Source organism: Gadus macrocephalus, chromosome 16 (genome assembly GCF_031168955.1).
Source record: "Gadus macrocephalus chromosome 16, ASM3116895v1".
NCBI classification, from domain to species: domain Eukaryota; kingdom Metazoa; phylum Chordata; class Actinopteri; order Gadiformes; family Gadidae; genus Gadus; species Gadus macrocephalus.
Genome location: NC_082397.1, coordinates 7,883,527 through 7,902,214, shown reverse-complemented (window position 1 = coordinate 7,902,214; position 18,688 = coordinate 7,883,527). Strand labels below are relative to the sequence as shown.

Genomic DNA, 18,688 nt, shown 5'->3' with positions numbered 1-18,688 from the left:
TGGATTATATCCATGGCGATGTGTTCGCCCCCATATGTCACGCTGGTCCGTAACCTCTCTCCACCACCCCGTCATCCAGGGACCGAGAGATCCGACTTTATGAGCTCTCGACTCTGGAGGCTTACTGCCAGATTAGCGGCCTAGAGACACTGCCTCTGATGTTAGACTACTGGTGGGAACCACGTCGCTGCACCAGCACCCATATTCATCATGGCATACTTTAATGTCTGAACCATAAAATAAGGCCCATCTTTTATTTGTGTGTTTTTATAGCCTCACAGGAGCTGATGAATGCTCCATCCTGTACGGAGACTGCCAAGTAGGTGGTTTTACCCCCTTGTTTACAATGTGTGCAATGAGTGGGATGATAAAGAAATGTTATCATCTTCTGCTTAATTAATACCGTGTAGAATTAATCCTGTTTTTGTGGCGCAGGGATGCGTGAATATCATATTAATGTCCTCCGTAGGGGAAACACTAAGGTAACATGTACATGCATATATATATATATTTCTTTGTGTGTGTGTGATTTCATATCAATTTTAAAACAATGACATTTCTTTTATTCAACCTTTGCATAACCAATTTCATCTAATTTGACAGGGAGACCTAGGCAAAATAGCAGCAACCGTAAAATATAAATTATATCAAGTAATAAAACACAAAACACCATTACTGCAATAAAACACAAGCGGTGAAAAACTAACAAAAGTATGATACATTCACCACCATGTACAATTCCATAAAAAGGTTCCAGTAGTTTTCCATTATGAACAACAACTCTGCCCTTTCTTTCCACAATAATGTCTTCAGGCATTTAAGACCACTGCATTTGACTCATAAAGTATGATGCAATGCATACAACCCAAATGCATTCAGAGACTTTCAGGTCATTTGGAATCTATTTAAAAAGTTGTTTATTTGGTGAAATAGAAAGAAAGATAGACAGGCAGATGGACAGACCGACAGATAGATAGACAGACAGATGCAGACGCATTGATAGACCCATATCCCCAATTAGAGTCTCCTTAATATTAAACAATGTATATTTGATGTTGTAGATTATGGAAGAACCTACCAAAAACAGAGAATGTGCCCACCATCACACTGGAGCATGCAACAATGTCTTCAAACGTGACTTTCATCCGATGGAAGGTTCACCAAGACTGGGTTACAAAGGTGGGATTTTGCTCCCCTGGCCTTGAATAGAAAATGGTTCTAAATGTAAAAAATATTCATATGCATTATTATATTCATTCAATATAAATATTATGTTTTCTTTCCATCATATCCAGATCAATTAAAATTAATAATACATTGGCGATGATTGTCAGTGTCTGTATTTTAGCATTACTATTAATTATCGTAGTAGTGTCCTCATACATTTACCACCCTACTTTTCCTCTCAGGTGAAGTATTTTCCAAACTTCTCTGCGGTTGTGTCTTCATCCAATGACGAGGCCTCCTCTGTCGTCATAGGTAAAAAAGGCTTCAGTTTTTGACTGCATACTGTAAGCGATGATCACCAACTTGCCAAGGCAACTGTCTGACATTACAAATAGCTTGGTTTATTTTTAACCAATTAGTAACAATAACATAAGGTAGAAAACGTCACTCCTACATTCAACGTCATCGTCTGCTGAATGCCCTACATGTAAATGCAATACAGTTGACTAAATAACATCAATCCAACAGCTTCAATTGTATTTAGTGTAGATAGTACTATACTGCCTACGATATTTCGATAGCTGTCCCAAAAATGGTAGCGAACCAACAGTGTCTCGGATTGAGCAGATCTTCAGTTGCAAACATTTATCATTTATCGGCCACTCTGATCTCCTTGGGTAGCAATGACATTGGTGGCGCTGACAGTTCAGCAGCTCAGTCTTGACTGGAGATGACTCAATTCTCACATCTCTCTAACAGCGCCAGTGCGCTTATGAACTAAGCCGAAATTCGCTATGAGGGAGGTTGCTAATGATCAGACCTCAAAGAACAGCCTTGATCCCCAGAAAGTTTTTTGAAAAAGGCGCAATGGAAATAAGCCATTTGTATGGTTCCATAGTTCGGTTTTATACTTTTCCATTCGGTTTTGGTGTGTTTCGTTATTTCATGCTCAAACGCCTTGGCTGTCACAAACCCATGCCGTCTGGTTGCCGCCTGTTCCTACTGATGGCTTCAATGCAGAGCGCTCATTTCGTTGTATGTGTGCCATGACTATAAAGTGGATTCTAATCTTCTCATTGCATTGTCCCGGTCCACGTCCAGGCTGTGTGCAGCCTTCCACCAACGTGGAGCAGAAGATTAAGGAGATCACAGAGGGCATCAGCGAAGGCAAGGCCAAGAAGGTCCAGCTCAACTGGACGCCCCAACCTCGGCTGGCCTGCGACCAGACCGTCTTCAGCGCCTACAAAGGCGTGAAGACATACGACCTTTGTAAGAAACACGACTTGCTGGTGACCGGTGGCATGGACCGACTCGTGCGCTTGTGGAACCCTTGTGTCCCTGGGTGAGCCAGGCATTCACCCCGTCACACACACACTATTCTGGATAAACAAACCCTGAAAATGTTAAGATGAGATGAGATAAACGCCCTTCTTGGTCTTGGTCATGTCGGCGGTCAACAGGAAACCCACTGGCATTCTGAAAGGCCACGCTGCCCCTATTTTCTACCTGTGCATTTCCTCAGAGGACGGTCAGATCTTCTCCGTCTCGATGGACACCACTGTGAAGGTAGGCAATGTGTAAACCCGGCCGTCATTCCTTCTATGTACATTTGAAATGCGGTCAACTCAACATCTGCAAAAACGTATTCCAGATCTGGGATATCGAAGATCAGTCTTGCGTGTTTAACACTCAGCCCAAAGCCAGCCTTATCCACGGTGACCTGTCTGCATGTCTGTACTCACCCTGCATGAAAACCATCTTCATCGCTGCCGACCACATGTGTCTGCTCTCCCTTAAGACAAGGTCCGTCTGTTCTTAGTGGTTGTCCAATTTTTTATTGATGATAACCGATTTAATTTGACCGCTTCCCAGCATTTATTGAAGTGTTTTTGAGCTAACTCCCGCCTGCGGTTCGTCGCTTCACTGCGACCTTGACTGATAAGCCTGGATTTAATTAGAAATAGAAGAATGGAGTTTTCCCTTTTATCTTCTGCTGAAGGCGAAGAATTCCGGGTCATGTGATCGCGTCCCACGGCGAGCCGGTGATGTGCTGCGGCTACAGTGAGCAGCTACGCAAGGTTGTGAGCTGTTCTGAGGGCTCGGTGCGTACCTCACACACTTTTTTTTTAGAGTAGAGTAGAGTGGGTTGGCTGGTAACCTGAAGGTTGCTGGTTCGATCCCTGGCTCCTCCGAGTGTCGAGGTTTCCTTGAGCAAGGCACCTTACCCTAACTGCTCCCAACGAGCTGGCTGTCGCCTTGCATGGCTGACTCCGCTGTCGGTGTGTGAATGTGTGCATTAACGGCGAATGTGAGGCAATATTGTAAAACGCTTTGGGTGGCAAATGGTGAGAAAAGCACTATATAAATGCAGTCCAGTTACATTTACAACCCTGTGCTCCAGTGTACGCTGTCTGCGTCTCAGACACCTGGAGACATTTCCTTCAGGAGGCTTTTAATGAGCTGATTAACATTAACTACTGCTGCCTGTGATTGCCGGAGCGTCAATGCATTAAGGATACGGTTCCACTCCTAAAGGTGTAAAGGCTTGGAGATGTTTGCACTTGCATAATTTCATGTAGATGGAGCAATTATCAACAACACACATCAAGACATCTTTATACATTAAGAAGCAACTGGGACCAATGCTTTATTCATGAGTTATATTACAATTATATCTAAAAATGCATGATGCACTAAGACTCCATAACAGCTAATACAATCCATGCTGCCTTCAATGTCATGACTGAAAAGCGTTTTCTACCTCAGGTGATTAAAGTGTGGGATTTCGATACCGGACGCCAGGTCTTTGAATTCGGGGAAGCACACGGAACCTCAGCTGTTACATGCATGACCTTTGACCCCCAAGGGAGGAGGTATGTTATCCATGCTGAGTGCTGTGTATTCCTTTGGCCAGGATAGTTGTTTTCAGCTTCTCTGCTCCTCCCATCTCAGACTGATCACTGGAGGTAGAGATGGCTGTCTCAAGATTTGGAACTTCAACAATGGCCAATGTCTGAAGATACTCAAAAGGGGTAAGGTGTTGAAATTGTTAATTGTTGAAACACCCAAAACAAGCACACATTCCTCTGATCAGAATTTAAAAAGGGCTTTTTTCTTTACACATTCTTTCGGCCAGCGGAGAAGTCGCCAGGTTACGTGAAGAAATGGCTTTTACTTTTGATTCTGTCTTACTGCCAAATTAATCCCATTCAAATGTTTCTTTCAGAAGGTGAATGCCAGGAAATATGTGACTGTGCTTATCTGACAATCCACAGAAATGTGTAAGTAAGGATGTTGTATGCAGCAGATAGACAGACAGACTGACACCCATTTTCCATCTTTAGTAATTATATTTTGCTTTTTGTTTTCTGTTGAAGCTATGTTATATCTGCTGGCTGGAACCGCATGATTGACATTTTCCCTGTGAGTACAAAAAGAAAACCTCCTATACAGCACATTAGTAATTAAAAATCTCAAACCCTTCTGGTTAAATGTCATTGCTACTGCTGCCAAAATTGATATAAATACAATGTATAGCACTGTGTATAGTACTTACCTCTATTGGTGCTTTGATATTGATGACCTCACCAACACACGCTCACTCACTCACACTCACACATGTTCACCCAATCGACGGAAGAATATCTCCGTGCCAGGCAGCGACCAGCGCACCGGACACACCGGGAGCGTTAGATAGTCAAACGCCTTGCTCATGGGCACATTCCCCCCCCCCCCCGCCTCCTGCACACGACATCATTTCTCTTTGAAGTTAATACACAGGTGGAATAGGAGCTAGCTGAAGCTATTGCTACGGTGTCCCCCCCCCCCCATAGCTGGGTGCTCCGGGTACGTATCACCTCACACCTCTAAACTTAATCGAATGACATGCCGCATTAGGACCGCTCATCTACTGCCCTCCACCGAGGCTTTGACCCCCCCATCGGCAACACTCTCCCTGGTGTCTCTCTCTCAGGCGGCGCAGTGTTCAGTGGGGCTTTGGACTGGCAAATGTGTAGTGATTGGACGCATTGCACACACACCACACACACACACACACACACACACACACACACACACACACACACACACACACACACACACACACACACACACACACACACACACCACCCTCCAAAAGATCTTTGTGAAGGGTGTGACCTGTGTGTCTGGTGTGTGCAGAAGAACACATTTCATGCACCTTTGGGGAAATCATGCACTCCCCTGTGTATTTGTACAAAATAGTATTTATGTAACAAGAACGGCCAATGTCGAAGAGAAGTCATAATGTTGCTGTTGTTGTTGTTGTTGTTGTTGTTGTAGTACGATGTACCATTGTGATGTTATGATTGTCCAGAGTTGATGATAATCGCTTGAGACGAAGGGATGATCGAGTTATCTTTCTATATTTGAAGGACTCTCCTGAGGATCCCCGTCTGCTGACGAGCCCACAGCCGGCCTGGCCCGATGATCTGGTAAATGAGAACCACATAGCATTACGTAACAGTCGGAATGGAGTCATCTGGGGATGATGGGACATTCCCCTCCCTGCTAACGTATAAGCTCTTCAGCTCTCCGTATTTCCAGACAGATAGCTTTTTATTTTGTGAGCTTTGACTGCAGTACAACACATTTTACAATTTGAAACGAATTAAACCTTTAATAAAGTACAATACAGGATGAGATTATTAAGATTGATTCGACATCCTAATTTTAGCTCCTCGTATACAAATCGTCATATATATATATATAATTCTATATCTATATATCCTTGTTTTCCAGTTCTGTCAATAGGTAACAGAAGCCCTTGACTTTAGTAGGCTATGGACAGCACTGTGAAAGCCCTTCATTGATTGGTTGACAATATTCTGCCGTGTCAAGGCCAGTGTTGTGTTTACTGTTAAACCTGCCGGCTCACTGTGGATCAGGGAGAGACAGATCTGTGAGTGTGTGTGCGTCTGTGTGTGTGTGTGTGTGTGTGTGTGTGTGTGTGTGTGTGTGTGTGTGTGTGTGTGTGTGTGTGTGTGTGTGTGTGTATTGTGTTTATCTTGAGCGAGACTCCTGCCTTTGAGTTGACCATTACCATGGTTCTGTCAGGATTCACTCAAGTCGTAGATTTATTTATTTATTGCATAAAGTGGTAATATAATTTATTTTGGCTGTAGGGTTCCTCTCTTTTCTTGTGCTCCCTGCTCTAGGATTTAAAGCATGACATACAGATGTCAGATACAGCATACCAACATCTGACCACAAGGAGCACTATGCAATTCCCCAGGGGGTACATCAGATATCTCAACCCATTTTGTTGGTTATATGCGATCCAGAGCAGAACCAAAGCAGGTGGAGCCTGGGGTGGCGAGATTCAGCTCAGCACCCACAACCTCACAGATTGTGTGTTAGAGATGGCTGGTCAGAAATTGACCACCCATCTGTCTACCTATCTGTCGCGTTTAATTTGACCGCGTTAGCTGTCAGCTGATTCGGGGCGCATGACTAAGATGTCCCGCCTGAACTAGCTATTCCCATTTACATTGTTTTATTACACAGGGCAATAAAAAATGTGGCGCTATATACGTTTCTGCTGGACCTGCTCGGGAATGTCTTTGGTCAATGGCCTGCAGCAGGACATCTATGATCGGCTCCATATGTATTGCTGTAGTTCCCCATTCCGGCCTGGGGACTTGGTCTTCGCTCCGGCTTGTTTTCGCCTCCTTCCACTTAATGGAGTATGCCATTCTGCAGATAGCACAACACAAGGCAGGTTTTTGAATTGTGAATACGAACACCTGTGGTGGAGAGATTTTACCATTTGGCAGCTACAAATAATCAGGGTTACACATGAAAACCATTGCTTGGCTGGTCGATTATTCCACTCTGGCAAGTAAAAAGACCAAATGTGAAAAGTCCATTTTGGACCCTGCTTTCAGGGTGGCTTGAAGGGGAATCTGAGAACAATCCAACCATGCCATCCATACTCGAGGGAGAGTAAAGGTGCTGCACTACCAGTCTAATAAAGAATGGTTCACAGAACACCAGGACAAAAAATTCAGGGTTTCATATGAAAACCATTGCTTGGCCGGTCAATTGTTCCACTCTGCCATCCACACTGGAGGAAGAGTGAAGGAAAGACGGCCGCTGATTTGTAATTAGCGGCTGTCATCTGTGTGTAGCAGTTGGTTCATCCAGCATAGCAAACAGCTAACAACACCCCCAGTAGGCTACCCCTCCTCACCCTCCAGTACCCCTCTGTCCCCAGAGGGGGGGGCACAGGGAGGACATCCTCTGCCTGGCCCAGTGCCCCCCGGCCCTGCTGGCCACGGGGAGCTACGACGGGGAGATCCTGGTGTGGAACGGCGTCTCCGGACACATCCAGTGCCGCCTCCGCAGCCTCGTCCCGGCCAATCAGAGCCCCGCGCAGGGTGAGGTGTGGGTCTGGACGCGCACACACACACACACACGCACACACACACACACACACACACACCCACACAAATGACAGCGGATGGGAGAATGTAAACGTTTAACCTTCAGAACCGATGGGACGAATACTGACAATACAAAGTGTGTGTGCGTGTGTGTGCGCCTGGTTGTACACTTGTGTGTGTTTTTGTGTGTGCCTGTATTTATATATGTGTGTGTTTGTGTGTGTGTGCCCGGGCCTGTATGTGTGTGTGTGTGTGGGTGGGTGTGTGTAAGTGTGTGCGTGTGTGTGTATGTGTGCCTGTATGTATTTGTGTGTGTTTCTGTGTGTGTATGCATGTATGTATGTATATGTGTGTGTATGTGTGTGTCTATATGTGTGTGTGTGTGTGTGCGTCTGTGTGTTTGTGTGTGTGTGGTTGGCATGCATATGAACGTATGTGTATGTTTGTGCGTGCATACACATGTGTGTGTGTGTGTGCGTGTGTTGGTGTGCCCTACATAGGACTGGACCCCAGCGTTCTGACTCTAATCTTCCTCCGGAGCGCCACATCCAACACAGAGCACCCCTGCGTGAGGGGGCTTCTGTCCTCCGGGACAACGGGTGAGTGCATAATGAATAGCCCTGATTACGGTCATTCATCATGCCACGTACAGTACAGTAATCCTCGATTCACAAAGCCTTGAAATACATTGCTAATGATCCCCGTTGCTGTCGTACCTCCACAGGCTACGTAAACTGCTGGAATGTGCAGAACGGAGGCCAACTCATGTGTTGTTTTAAGGCGGTAGGTAGGTCTCTCGCTGACCAACTTGTCTCTCTTCTGTTGATGAATTCAGGAGAATAAAAGGTGGCCTGCTCTTTACGGCTGTTAGAGGTGGGTCTCTGAGTCGCCACCCCTTGGGTAATTGCTTATTAGACACTGGGCAGGCGGGGGCCACTTCGCCCCAGCTCCTTGGCTTTGCTCTAGTTACCGTTGGTTACCGCACAGCCAGGGGCGCTACACGGCTAGCCCCTATTAGCATAATACCCTTAATAATAATAACACTCTTCTGAACGCCGGGAGGGGATTTGGGGGTCAGGGCTGCTTGTTATTCATGCAGAGACGGCAGAGGATGGTATATGCTGTAGAAATACATGATGTATACAAAATAAAAGTGTAAGATAAGGTTCTGTATTTACATAGTGTTATGTTGACCGCTTAAACAGAATGACGACGAGATGCAGAGAGCTGCATCTTAAAGCTGTGCTCCCCTATGTAGTTTGTTCTAGGTTATCATCTGAGTGATGATTGAATTGATTTGTGATGAGTTTTACATTTTATAACTATAAATTAGGAAAGAATACGTGAGCATACATTTTAATGAATCAAGATGAAAGCGTATGATTAAGAAGATGGTGCCAACTAATGATTTAAGTGTTTTTGGGCACCCCCCTTGGCATATGCTTCGTGAGAGAATGTATTATTTATTATTGGCGTTGACATTCTTTTAAGGACAAAAACGAGGACATTGCCTTTAAAAATGTAAGATAGCTATTTGCCAACTAGTCATATAGAAGATACTTCTATCTTAATTAGTGTGCCTGACATCTTAGAGGTGTCTGGCTAAAGTTGGTCCACAATGTCGGTTGTGGACAGTGTAGATCAAACCCAGCACTGCACTACCCTAGCCATGTATAAATATAAGGATTTCCTTTCCAATTTGCTCCAGTGACTGTGCCAAACATAATAATAATAATAATAATAATAATAATACATTTAATTTAGAGGCGCCTTTCAAGACACCCAAGGTCACCTTACAGAGCATATAGTCATCATAAATCGTTTAAAAAAACAAGACATTGTTGAAAAAATAAATAAATAAATAAACATAATAAATAAAAAATAAATAAAACAAAAACAAGACAAAACAAAACAAACAAACAATCAAAACAGTGATCAGTTAGACGTTGTGTGCGAGTTTGAACAGGTGAGTTTTGAGTTGTGACTTGAAGGTTGTAATGGTGCCAAACATGAGCCGTCTTCCCTTCCTCAGTCTGAACGCCAGGTCACAAAGCTGAGCCCTGCAGCAGACAGCACGGTTCTGTTCGCTGCCGACCGGGTCGGGTACATCTCCGTCTACAACGTGCGGACCCTCAGCCAGGACCACCAGCCTCTAAGAGGTCTGTGTCCTCTTCCTCCATCTCCCTCTCTCTTTAAGCCATCTTATATCTTCCATCTTATTCAGATCCACAATGGTTTGAAGCCGGTGTTTCTCAAGCAGAGGACAACAGCGGTGTGGTAGAAATGACTGACTGTTTTACAATTCACCATATAAATCTGTTACTACTTTCATTTTCCTGCAGAAAACTTTTGGCGCGCCCACACCAGCACTATAACCGGGTAGGTGCACAGACATTCACATTCACTCCTTCAAATCTCTTCCCCCCCGTATGCTGTGTCCCTCGTAGCAAGGCCCTGCAGTCCCAACATATGTATATAGCCAGTGATTGCTGTCAAATATTAATTAGGCTGCGCGCCACTGCTGTGACTTAAAGTGTGCTCTGCACTGGAATTAACAGCAACAAAACATTAGTCAGTAATTAGCAATGCAGAGAGACCTATTGCTCAAACACCCCAATGGGTACAGCTTCATCTTTACCACAAGCCAATAACTCTCGGCCCGAGTTGTTGGTGAGATGCATAATTTACAGTGTTTCCAACAGTAGCCGCTGTGTGCGATGGACATAAGTTCAAGTTAGGATGCGTGACACATGGTTATTATGGTCCCAACGAGTAAAAACGACTGAATGCATCCCAGTGTCTTGAAAATCTCCTGTAAGTACGTGAAGTCTTTGGCACCATGTGTTCATTTACTGACCAAGGTGTAGAGAAACACCATACCAACAGTGTGTATCTCTGCTCCTACATTTATAACTCCTTATGGCTGAACCAAACACACTTCCCTGGAGCGATAACACTCCATACTCCATGTGCATTTAGTCATTTGGCAGACGCCTTTATCCAAAGAGACTTAGAAAGGAGGCTGAGAACAATGAAAGCATACAATCAAAAATCTGATGAGCTACAAAAAAAGTTCTATGTGACCTAGTTTCCGCAAGAGCAACTGGGCAGAGTGCAGCATAGCCATAGGAATCAGAGGGCTAGTCAAAAAATTCAAGTACTTTATTTATTTTTGTAAGTGGTACTGCAAACTGTAACTAGAAGTGCTTTCTAAATTCATGAAGAAATGACTGTGTGAAACCAAGCGTCCCTGCCTATCGGGGTATGTCAACACACAGGGATAGAAGGTAACAACTTCCTCTGTGCAGGGGGAACGACAACACAACACTACGACAGCTGCACTGTAACTTATCCTGCACCATGATGACAGACTTTCATTATTTAACGATACCATTGGGGCTCCACCCCGCAACCTTGCGGCGGAGAGTCCAACAGCCTTACCAGTGGACCACAGCGGTCACAGTTAATATTCTGATCAAACACTTGCTTGTTGTATCTTGGTCTTTGTACTTTGACGCCTCACAGACACGCATCTCGTATGTGTCTTGTACGTCTCCCCATGGCATGCTCTCACACAGATCGAGTCCACGCTTGCCTCAACCGTCAGGCCGTGCAGTGTAGCCGGAATCAGAAAGATAGCCAAAAAAGGCTAGTCTTTTTAAATATTGGGTGGTAGTGTAAACTGCAACTAGAAGTGCTTTCTAAAGGCTAAGTTATGTCGACGCGACACAAGGGGGTTTACGGACCCTTTACGTCCTCGCGGACCCTCCTTGCGTCCACTGCAAGCGCCCAAGCGCCTGACGTGCGCCTCTCAAAAATGTTAACCTTGCACCGAGGCGACGCAGCAGCAAGGGCTGTGATTGGTCCGCTCACTGAAACGCAATGCAGAACCAAAAGATGTTCACTACTGCATCGAAGCGTCTGCGTGGTCCTTGCTTTGCGTCGACGTGGTGGAACCATAACTGATTCTTTAGAAGGGAGGCTGAGAACAATCAAAGCATACAATCTAAATCCGATGAGCCACAAAAAAAGTTGTGTGACCTAGTTTCCGGACAAGCAACTGGGCAGAGTGCAGCCTATCCATAGGAATCAGAAGGATATTCCAAAAAGTCAAGTATTTTTTGTGGTACTGCAAACTTTAACTTGAAGTGCTTTCTAAATTCAAACAGAATCAACTGTGTGAAACCAAGCGTCCCGGCCTATCGGGGAATGTCAACACACTGGGATAGAAGGTAACAACTTGTTTTTTGCAGGGGGAACGACAACACAGCACTGCAGCAGCTGCACTGTAACTTAACCTGCTGTCACAATTGAATGATGCCGTTTGGGTTCAAACCAGCAACCATGCCACTGAGAGTCCCACACCCTTACCAGCGGACCAAAGCAGTCACACTTAATTTTCTGATCAAACACTCAGTCGCTGTATCTTGGCCTTTGTACTTTGACGCCTCACAGACATGCATCTCATGTGTGTCTTGTATGTCTCCCCATGGCATGTGCTCACAAAGATCGAGTCGACGCTTGCCTTCACCGTCAGGGCGTGAAGCCTAACCATAGGAATCAGAGGGCTAGCCAAAAAGGGCTTGCATTTTTTAAATGTCCTAAGTGGTAGTGCAAACTGTAACTAGAAGTGCTTTCTAAATTCCTGAATAAAAGTTGATCTTACTGTGTGAAACCAAGCGTGCCTGCCTATCCGTGCATGTCAATACGCAGGGATAGAAGGTAACAACTTCCTCTGCACAGGGGGTACGACAACACAACACTGCGACAGCTGCACTGTAACTTATCCTGCACCATGATGACAGACTTTCATTATTTAACAGTTTCATTGGGGTTCAAACCCTCAACCTTGAGGCGGAGAGTCCAACAGCCTTACCAGTGGACCACAGCGGTCACTGTTCGCATTCTGATCAAACACTCACTCGTTGTTTCTCGGTCTTTGTACTTTGACGCCTCACAGACACGCATCTCGTATGGGTCTTGTAAGTCTCCACTTGGCATGCGCTCACACGGATCAAGTCTACGCTTGCCTGGGCCGTCAGACCGAAGCCTTTTATCAGTGGGTGTCCTGCCGGGGGGGTAGGTGCTGTCTATGCTCTGGCTCACGTCTCCTCTTCTTCTGTTTTGGTCTCTAGATTGCAGATTGTGGGGTACGGCCGAATGCTGCTCACCTCCTCCACAGACTGCACGGTTCGCCTCTGGAGCACCCATGGAGAATTCATCGGTGGGTGTGGTTCCTGCACAGGGAATTACCCCTTCTTTTGTTGACATTTTCTCGGGTCATGCAGATGACATTAATCATGGGACTAGCTCACCCTATTAAGTGGGAAGGGTGGAGATGAGCAGGGGGAGGGAGAGGAGGCGAAGGAGGAGGGAGAGAAAGAATAAGAGGCGGAGGGGGAGTAGGAGGAGGGGGAGGAGGATGAGGTAGCTGAGGAGAATAATATGATCTTTTTGTGCTCATCCAACATTCCTCTCCCTGAGTCCATTGTCTAGGACTATGCCATTTCAAATGATCCCTGACTCCATGGGGTAGGACTATGCCATATTCATTTCCTTCAAAACTGTCCATCTATATAAGAATGTCCAGAGAATAAAACCTCAAAATGAATTTTAAATCGGAATTCTAGTGCTGTGAATACAGTGTTAGAAGAATCATGATTTATTTTTCCTCACTCATAGAAAGAGACAATTTTTCATTAATTATCTTCTTAAGAAAAAGAGGATAAAATCCTTTTTTAATTCAAGTGTTGGATAGTTTTCTTGAAAGAGATCATGCGGCGGCATTGGAATAAACAAAGAAATCCACTGAAGAACATGAAGAAGCGTCTGACAAACAGATTGGCCCAAAGTGTATTCTTGGATTGTCAGGGTTTGTCCTGCTGAAAGCACAATGAACCTGGCAAGATATTTGACTCAAGTTAATTAACACCTTTCAGGGCAATGGCTGCCCCCCCCCCCCCAGACATGTGAATACCTGGGGAGGCAGTCTGCTGCCTCCATTCCTTCGGTCTTATTTGTGTTTTCCTATTTTCCATAGACAGAGGGTGTGTGAAACCTTTAGCATTCTCCGTCAAATAGCCATTCCAAAGATGGGTTACCACGCCGGCATATGCATGTCTTTGTCGGGATTCCCAAACATAGCCTACCAAAAGTGACCAAATGAATGAATTGAGCGACCTTTATATTATCATCTTTATATTGTATAGTCTGTGAATGAACCGGAAAACCCAGCAGGGAGGTCGAGGCGTGACGTCCGTCACCCTGGCGTGTCATCTGCGGAAGAGGCTGGCTCTCAGTGGGCTATCCGACTGAAGGGCTGATTATGGTTCCACGTTGACGCAACACAAGGACCACGCAGACGCCTCGACTCGTTTGTAAACCTGTTTGGGTTCTGCGTCGGTTTTTATTGAGCGGACCAATCACAGCCCTTGCTGCTGCGTCGCCTCGACGCGAGGTTAACGATTGTGGGAGGCGCGTGTCAGGCCCTTGCGGTGGACGCGAGGCGGGTCCGCGAGGACGTAACGGGTCCGTAAACCCCCTTGCGTTGCGTCGACCTGGAGCCATAATCAGCCCTTTAGGAACATGATCCGGGCCGTCGCCTGCTCTCTGTCCCCAGGGACCTTCGGCCAGGCGGACAGCTGGAACCTCCGTATCACCGCCTCCTGGGGGCACCCCACGGTCCCCCATGAGATCCTGGTGGATCCCCTCAGCATGCCGGACCACCCCGTCCTCCGAGCAGACCCGGGTGCCCCCCGCCCCGCTGACCCCCGGCACGCACACCCCGGCGTGGCGCCGCTCAAGGTATGAGCTGCATTTAAATTCAATTCAATTCAATTCCATTTTTTTTGTACAGCCCTTAATCACCATTAGAGTCTCAAAGGGCTTAACAGGCCGAATGTTTACACACCCCGGACCCAAGCCCCCACAAGGGCAAGAAAAAACTCCCTTAATCAGCAAGGAAGAAATCTTGAGAAGGAACGCAGAGTGGGGGACCCCTCCTTCCAGGGATGGCCAGGAGGCCAGTGAACAGGGTCGTCGTCGGTGTGATTATATCCTTCCTCCAGTACGGCGGTCCTGTGTGCGGTAGTGTCTGTTGTGACAGTGGTCGTAGAGCTGGCAGTGGCTCCGACTCTGCAAGCTTTGATTGTGCTCCACTGTGGATAAAAGCAGCTGCTGAATGACAATGAAAAGTGTAGTATCGCTCGCTGAAATCTGCTTTTACTGCCTCTCTCTCTTGCCCTCTTTAGCAGCCCGAGTCCCAGCCTCAGCCCTCATCCATCAGTGACAAAGACATTGAAAAAGAAATGAATGGTTTATTGTATCAAGAGCAACACGGCGTGCGGTAAGTCAACCCACAATGTTATTACTACTTCAGCCGTATAGAGACTATACAAAATAAATATGGAGCTAAAGTTTTGCGTGGCATCTTTTCATTTCTCAGCCTTCGGCATGAAATATTCAAACACAGCAACAAGTCCCCGTCGAGCGCTGGGCAGACGGTGTACCACAGTCTGAAGTGCTTTGACATCGTGGAGCTACCAGAGATCTGTGTGAAGCCAAACCCGACCATAGGTGGTCCCCAGCCCATCATAGCTTCCTCCACTGAAGACCTGGAAACAAACCAAACCACATAACAACAAGGATAGTGCTTCCCACTCCTTGTTTGTTCTTTCTACAAAGTCTGATGTTTTATTGGCCGTTATGTGGCCTTGTAGTCAAGGGGGAAGAGCGTGGTTATTGCTACGCACACACGGCTGACTGCAGGCTAGTTCAGGGTCTGGTTTGACAGTTGGGATGCAAAGAAGTTTTGCTGTAGATGGAATAAAAACACAATTTGTGCTGATAAGGGGAGTTGGGGGACAGAAAGGATGACCTCATCTCCCAGAGCCCCTCAGGGTTGATATAACTGTGGTTTTGTTGGTTGTGGTTTTAGGGACTGGTGTAGATGAGAAGTGGGAGTGAGTGTTTATTTAAACAGACGCTTGTCCACAGTCGAAGGATGAGCATAATTCAATGCATAAACAAATAAATTCATGAATAAACAAATACATTTGAGACCTATCATCCATGGGGATAATTGGTCTCACAATAACTTTATGTTCTGAAATAAGTTTTCTATTCAAATGACTGAGCTTGAGTGTGATGGGGTCGTTACTCGTCTGATACAGTATTGATTGTCTTTTTTTGTTGCTCTATTGATTACAGTCCTAAAATGGAGGGTTCATTCAATTCATTATCATTGCACTGATGAACTAGATTCCCGGGTGCTGGCCTAGTTAGTGGGTTCTGCACCTGCTGAATAACTGAGTTGTTTTTTTGTTGGTTCATTGGCTCTTTAAATAGCTTATAACAATTTAGGGTTAGTAGAGTAAAATGGGACGTGGACACCTACATTTTCTGATTCTATAATTCCATAGTATGCACATTCATTCCTGCATGCAAAATGACTTCGAAAACCGCCATGTCTAGTTTACTGCGATTAATTATTCATGGTTTTACCATTTATGTTATCATGTGTCAGAGATTTCTTGGTGAAGGGAAACAATTGTCTAAAACATCTTTGGTGAAATTAAAAGTCTGTAAGTATCATTATTAAAGTATCTAAAAAAATGTATACGGGTTATAAATATGTTGGTGTGTGGATGTGATGACACTCCATATCCATATTAAAAACAAAACGTTCCTGGTATAAACCAGCTTTTATTTGTAGGTTGGTGGGTTGGTAGGTAGAAAATAAAATGTCAATATTGCTTGCATTGTATAAAACGTGCAATATGGTATGAAAAGTACAGACATTGATCACGGATGGTGATGATAATAAATAACTACAAACGTGGACGCTGGGCTACAGGAACAAATTATCCGTTCCGCCGCTAGAGGGCGCGCCTGCGCCTCGGAGGACTTGGTTACCTCCTCCAGCTCCCGTCTTGTTTTCCGTGTAGCGTGAAGAGGGAAACGTTTTAAAACAGTGTGTCAAAAAGCTCTGACCGCTGAAGGTGATATAGCCTCTGTTCACCGCTCACGGCGTCGGACTCTAGGGATGCTACCGAACAACCTTAACACTGGCCCGAGAGTGGCGAGATACTTGATTTTCCTCTCGTTTTGTAAGTATTCACTTTTAGTTTTCACTCCCGGAGTAAACAGTGTTTCTCGGCCACGCTTTAATCGGAAGACGACCCTCACCAAACCGTAGCGATTAAAGTTGCATGTAACTTATAGTGGAGTGCGTCTGTTGTAAAGGGATGTAGTTTAGGCTACGAGTTAGTTTTTTGAACGGACCGTCACTTCTGGGGACTGTTGAAGAAGTCACGGAGGAGCCGTGGTTCTCTCGCCGCCTCCCGGGTTGCTCTTAGGGAGCGCTGCTAGAGAACGAAGGGTGTCATCGATCAGGATCAATGATTACGTTTCAGTGGGATCATGGATTTTGTATTGATGTGTGTGTGCGTTCCGCTTGTGATCGGCTTCAGCGAATACAGACTTAACGTTAGTAAAGTGTAGGTCAGTAGCGATAACGTACTTGTTCTAGAGATTTGTATTTATTTTATTTTTATTTTATTTCATAGTAAATTAATATAGCCTTTACCGTTGCTGCAATATTGATTTTTTTTGTTACACTTACACACGAGTCGGTAGAAATAATAGAAGCAAACATTCAAAATGTTTGCTTTTATTATTAAAACGCCTGTGGCACTTCTAGATGTTTATAATAATTGGTATTTATTGTGATGACTGGGTGACAGTTACAATGGTTTGCGCTCCAATGACTTTCACTGGCACTAAATAAGGCTTTTAGGTCATGATGTTGGATTTAGGCTGTTTACATATACAAATTATTTCCCATTATCTTTATAGCGTATAGGCAACGTGTGCATCACTGTACATTTTGAGTGGCATGTCATGTTTTATATCATGTTTTCGGTGTACCATGAAGTTGAACTGAAGAGAAAGATGGGGAAACCATGACACAAAGGCAGAACCAACATCAAGCGCAAATATCTGACTCACTCGAATGATTGTTCTATTTCAAGAACCAGCCCTACTAGTTAAAGGTTAGAGAAATGCACTTAAAGCCAAACTGTTAAGTGCTTTCAATTTCTTTGAAACGACAATCAATTGGGTAATGGGCTCAAAGTGAATGATTGATTACTTGACCGTACAACTATCAGAATAACACTCTGGCCAAACATAACATAATTATGAAAGCCATTCGTGAAAGCCCTGAAGAGGGCAAAATCTGTTGTACAGTAAAGGGAAACTGCAAATAAAAGGTTGGGATGGAAGAATTGTGCTACTGACTTGATTGCCTCGACCAAACGCTATTTTGTAAATGGACTTTCACACAGGCTCGCCATCTGGTACTGTTCTGAAGTGACAGAACGGGTAACTTGACTGGTCGGCTCTGGTACCCATTCTAGTTACTGAGAAGTTAACTGAAGTTAGTGAGAAGCAGATGTATGATGTTTTGAACCTATCTATATATTTATAGTGTAAAGAATGTTCTAAGTGCACGTGTTTGGTCCCACATCACCCCAATGAACAAAGACAAAGGGTCTAATCCACCAAATAGTTATTTTTGCATGAGATAGTTGTGCATAACTGTTTTCTATACAACGCGTTAAAATATTTTTTAACAAGGTGTTTTAACAATGTTGTTACTGGGGTAAGCCTACCGTCTTGAGATGCCGAAACCCCCAAATCCGGCAGTGAGAAGATCCCTGGGCTGCCTCTCAATCAGAGCCAGTGGTTAGAAAAACAGACTCCGGCCCAGCTGGCTGTGCAGATAAAAGAGAAGCGGCGACAACAGGCGACTCTGTCCCGCCAGGAATGAAGAGAGACACGAGGCTCCGCGACGGGACACTCCACCCCCTCCACCCCCTTCCCCACCTCCTGTGGGACTGTCGTGCAAAGACATGGGGAAGTTTGAGGCAGATGTGGCAGAATGTGCTGCAAAAACTTGGCCGTGTTCCTGCGCGGTGTGCTTTGTTCCAAGCTGCACACTGCAGTTTGAATCCCCCCAGATAGAAGGAGCAGGGATCCGCCAGATGAGAATGCAGGACCGAGGCCTACATTATCTTGTGTTGGCGTGTCCCTTGTTT

General features: G+C 45.1%; 3 protein-coding genes across 3 annotated transcripts in view; 2 read left to right on the top strand and 1 right to left on the bottom strand.

Moving 5' to 3' along the window:
* The window catches only part of wdr95 (WD40 repeat domain 95), a 21,132-nt gene extending 4,820 nt beyond the window's left edge, over positions 1 to 16,312 (top strand). The window contains 23 exon segments of the mRNA XM_060075959.1: positions 38 to 172; positions 274 to 319; positions 436 to 482; positions 1,062 to 1,179; positions 1,410 to 1,479; positions 2,269 to 2,509; positions 2,628 to 2,733; positions 2,819 to 2,970; positions 3,167 to 3,269; positions 3,934 to 4,040; positions 4,120 to 4,199; positions 4,394 to 4,448; positions 4,545 to 4,590; positions 5,580 to 5,639; positions 7,421 to 7,583; positions 8,090 to 8,188; positions 8,314 to 8,372; positions 9,622 to 9,748; positions 9,932 to 9,968; positions 12,725 to 12,813; positions 14,209 to 14,393; positions 14,840 to 14,934; positions 15,034 to 16,312. Coding sequence (XP_059931942.1) covers positions 38 to 172; positions 274 to 319; positions 436 to 482; positions 1,062 to 1,179; positions 1,410 to 1,479; positions 2,269 to 2,509; positions 2,628 to 2,733; positions 2,819 to 2,970; positions 3,167 to 3,269; positions 3,934 to 4,040; positions 4,120 to 4,199; positions 4,394 to 4,448; positions 4,545 to 4,590; positions 5,580 to 5,639; positions 7,421 to 7,583; positions 8,090 to 8,188; positions 8,314 to 8,372; positions 9,622 to 9,748; positions 9,932 to 9,968; positions 12,725 to 12,813; positions 14,209 to 14,393; positions 14,840 to 14,934; positions 15,034 to 15,226 — 2,413 coding nt within the window. The 3' untranslated portion in view covers positions 15,227 to 16,312.
* Positions 1 to 18,688, bottom strand: part of LOC132475006 (putative olfactory receptor 13C6) — an 81,005-nt gene that overhangs the window by 53,446 nt on the left and 8,871 nt on the right.
* The window catches only part of LOC132474085 (beta-1,3-glucosyltransferase-like), a 48,945-nt gene continuing 46,761 nt past the window's right edge, over positions 16,505 to 18,688 (top strand). Inside the window, exon 1 of the mRNA XM_060074514.1 lies at positions 16,505 to 16,696. Within this exon, the coding sequence (XP_059930497.1) occupies positions 16,633 to 16,696 (64 nt within the window). The 5' untranslated portion in view covers positions 16,505 to 16,632. The remainder of the gene's footprint in view (positions 16,697 to 18,688) is intronic.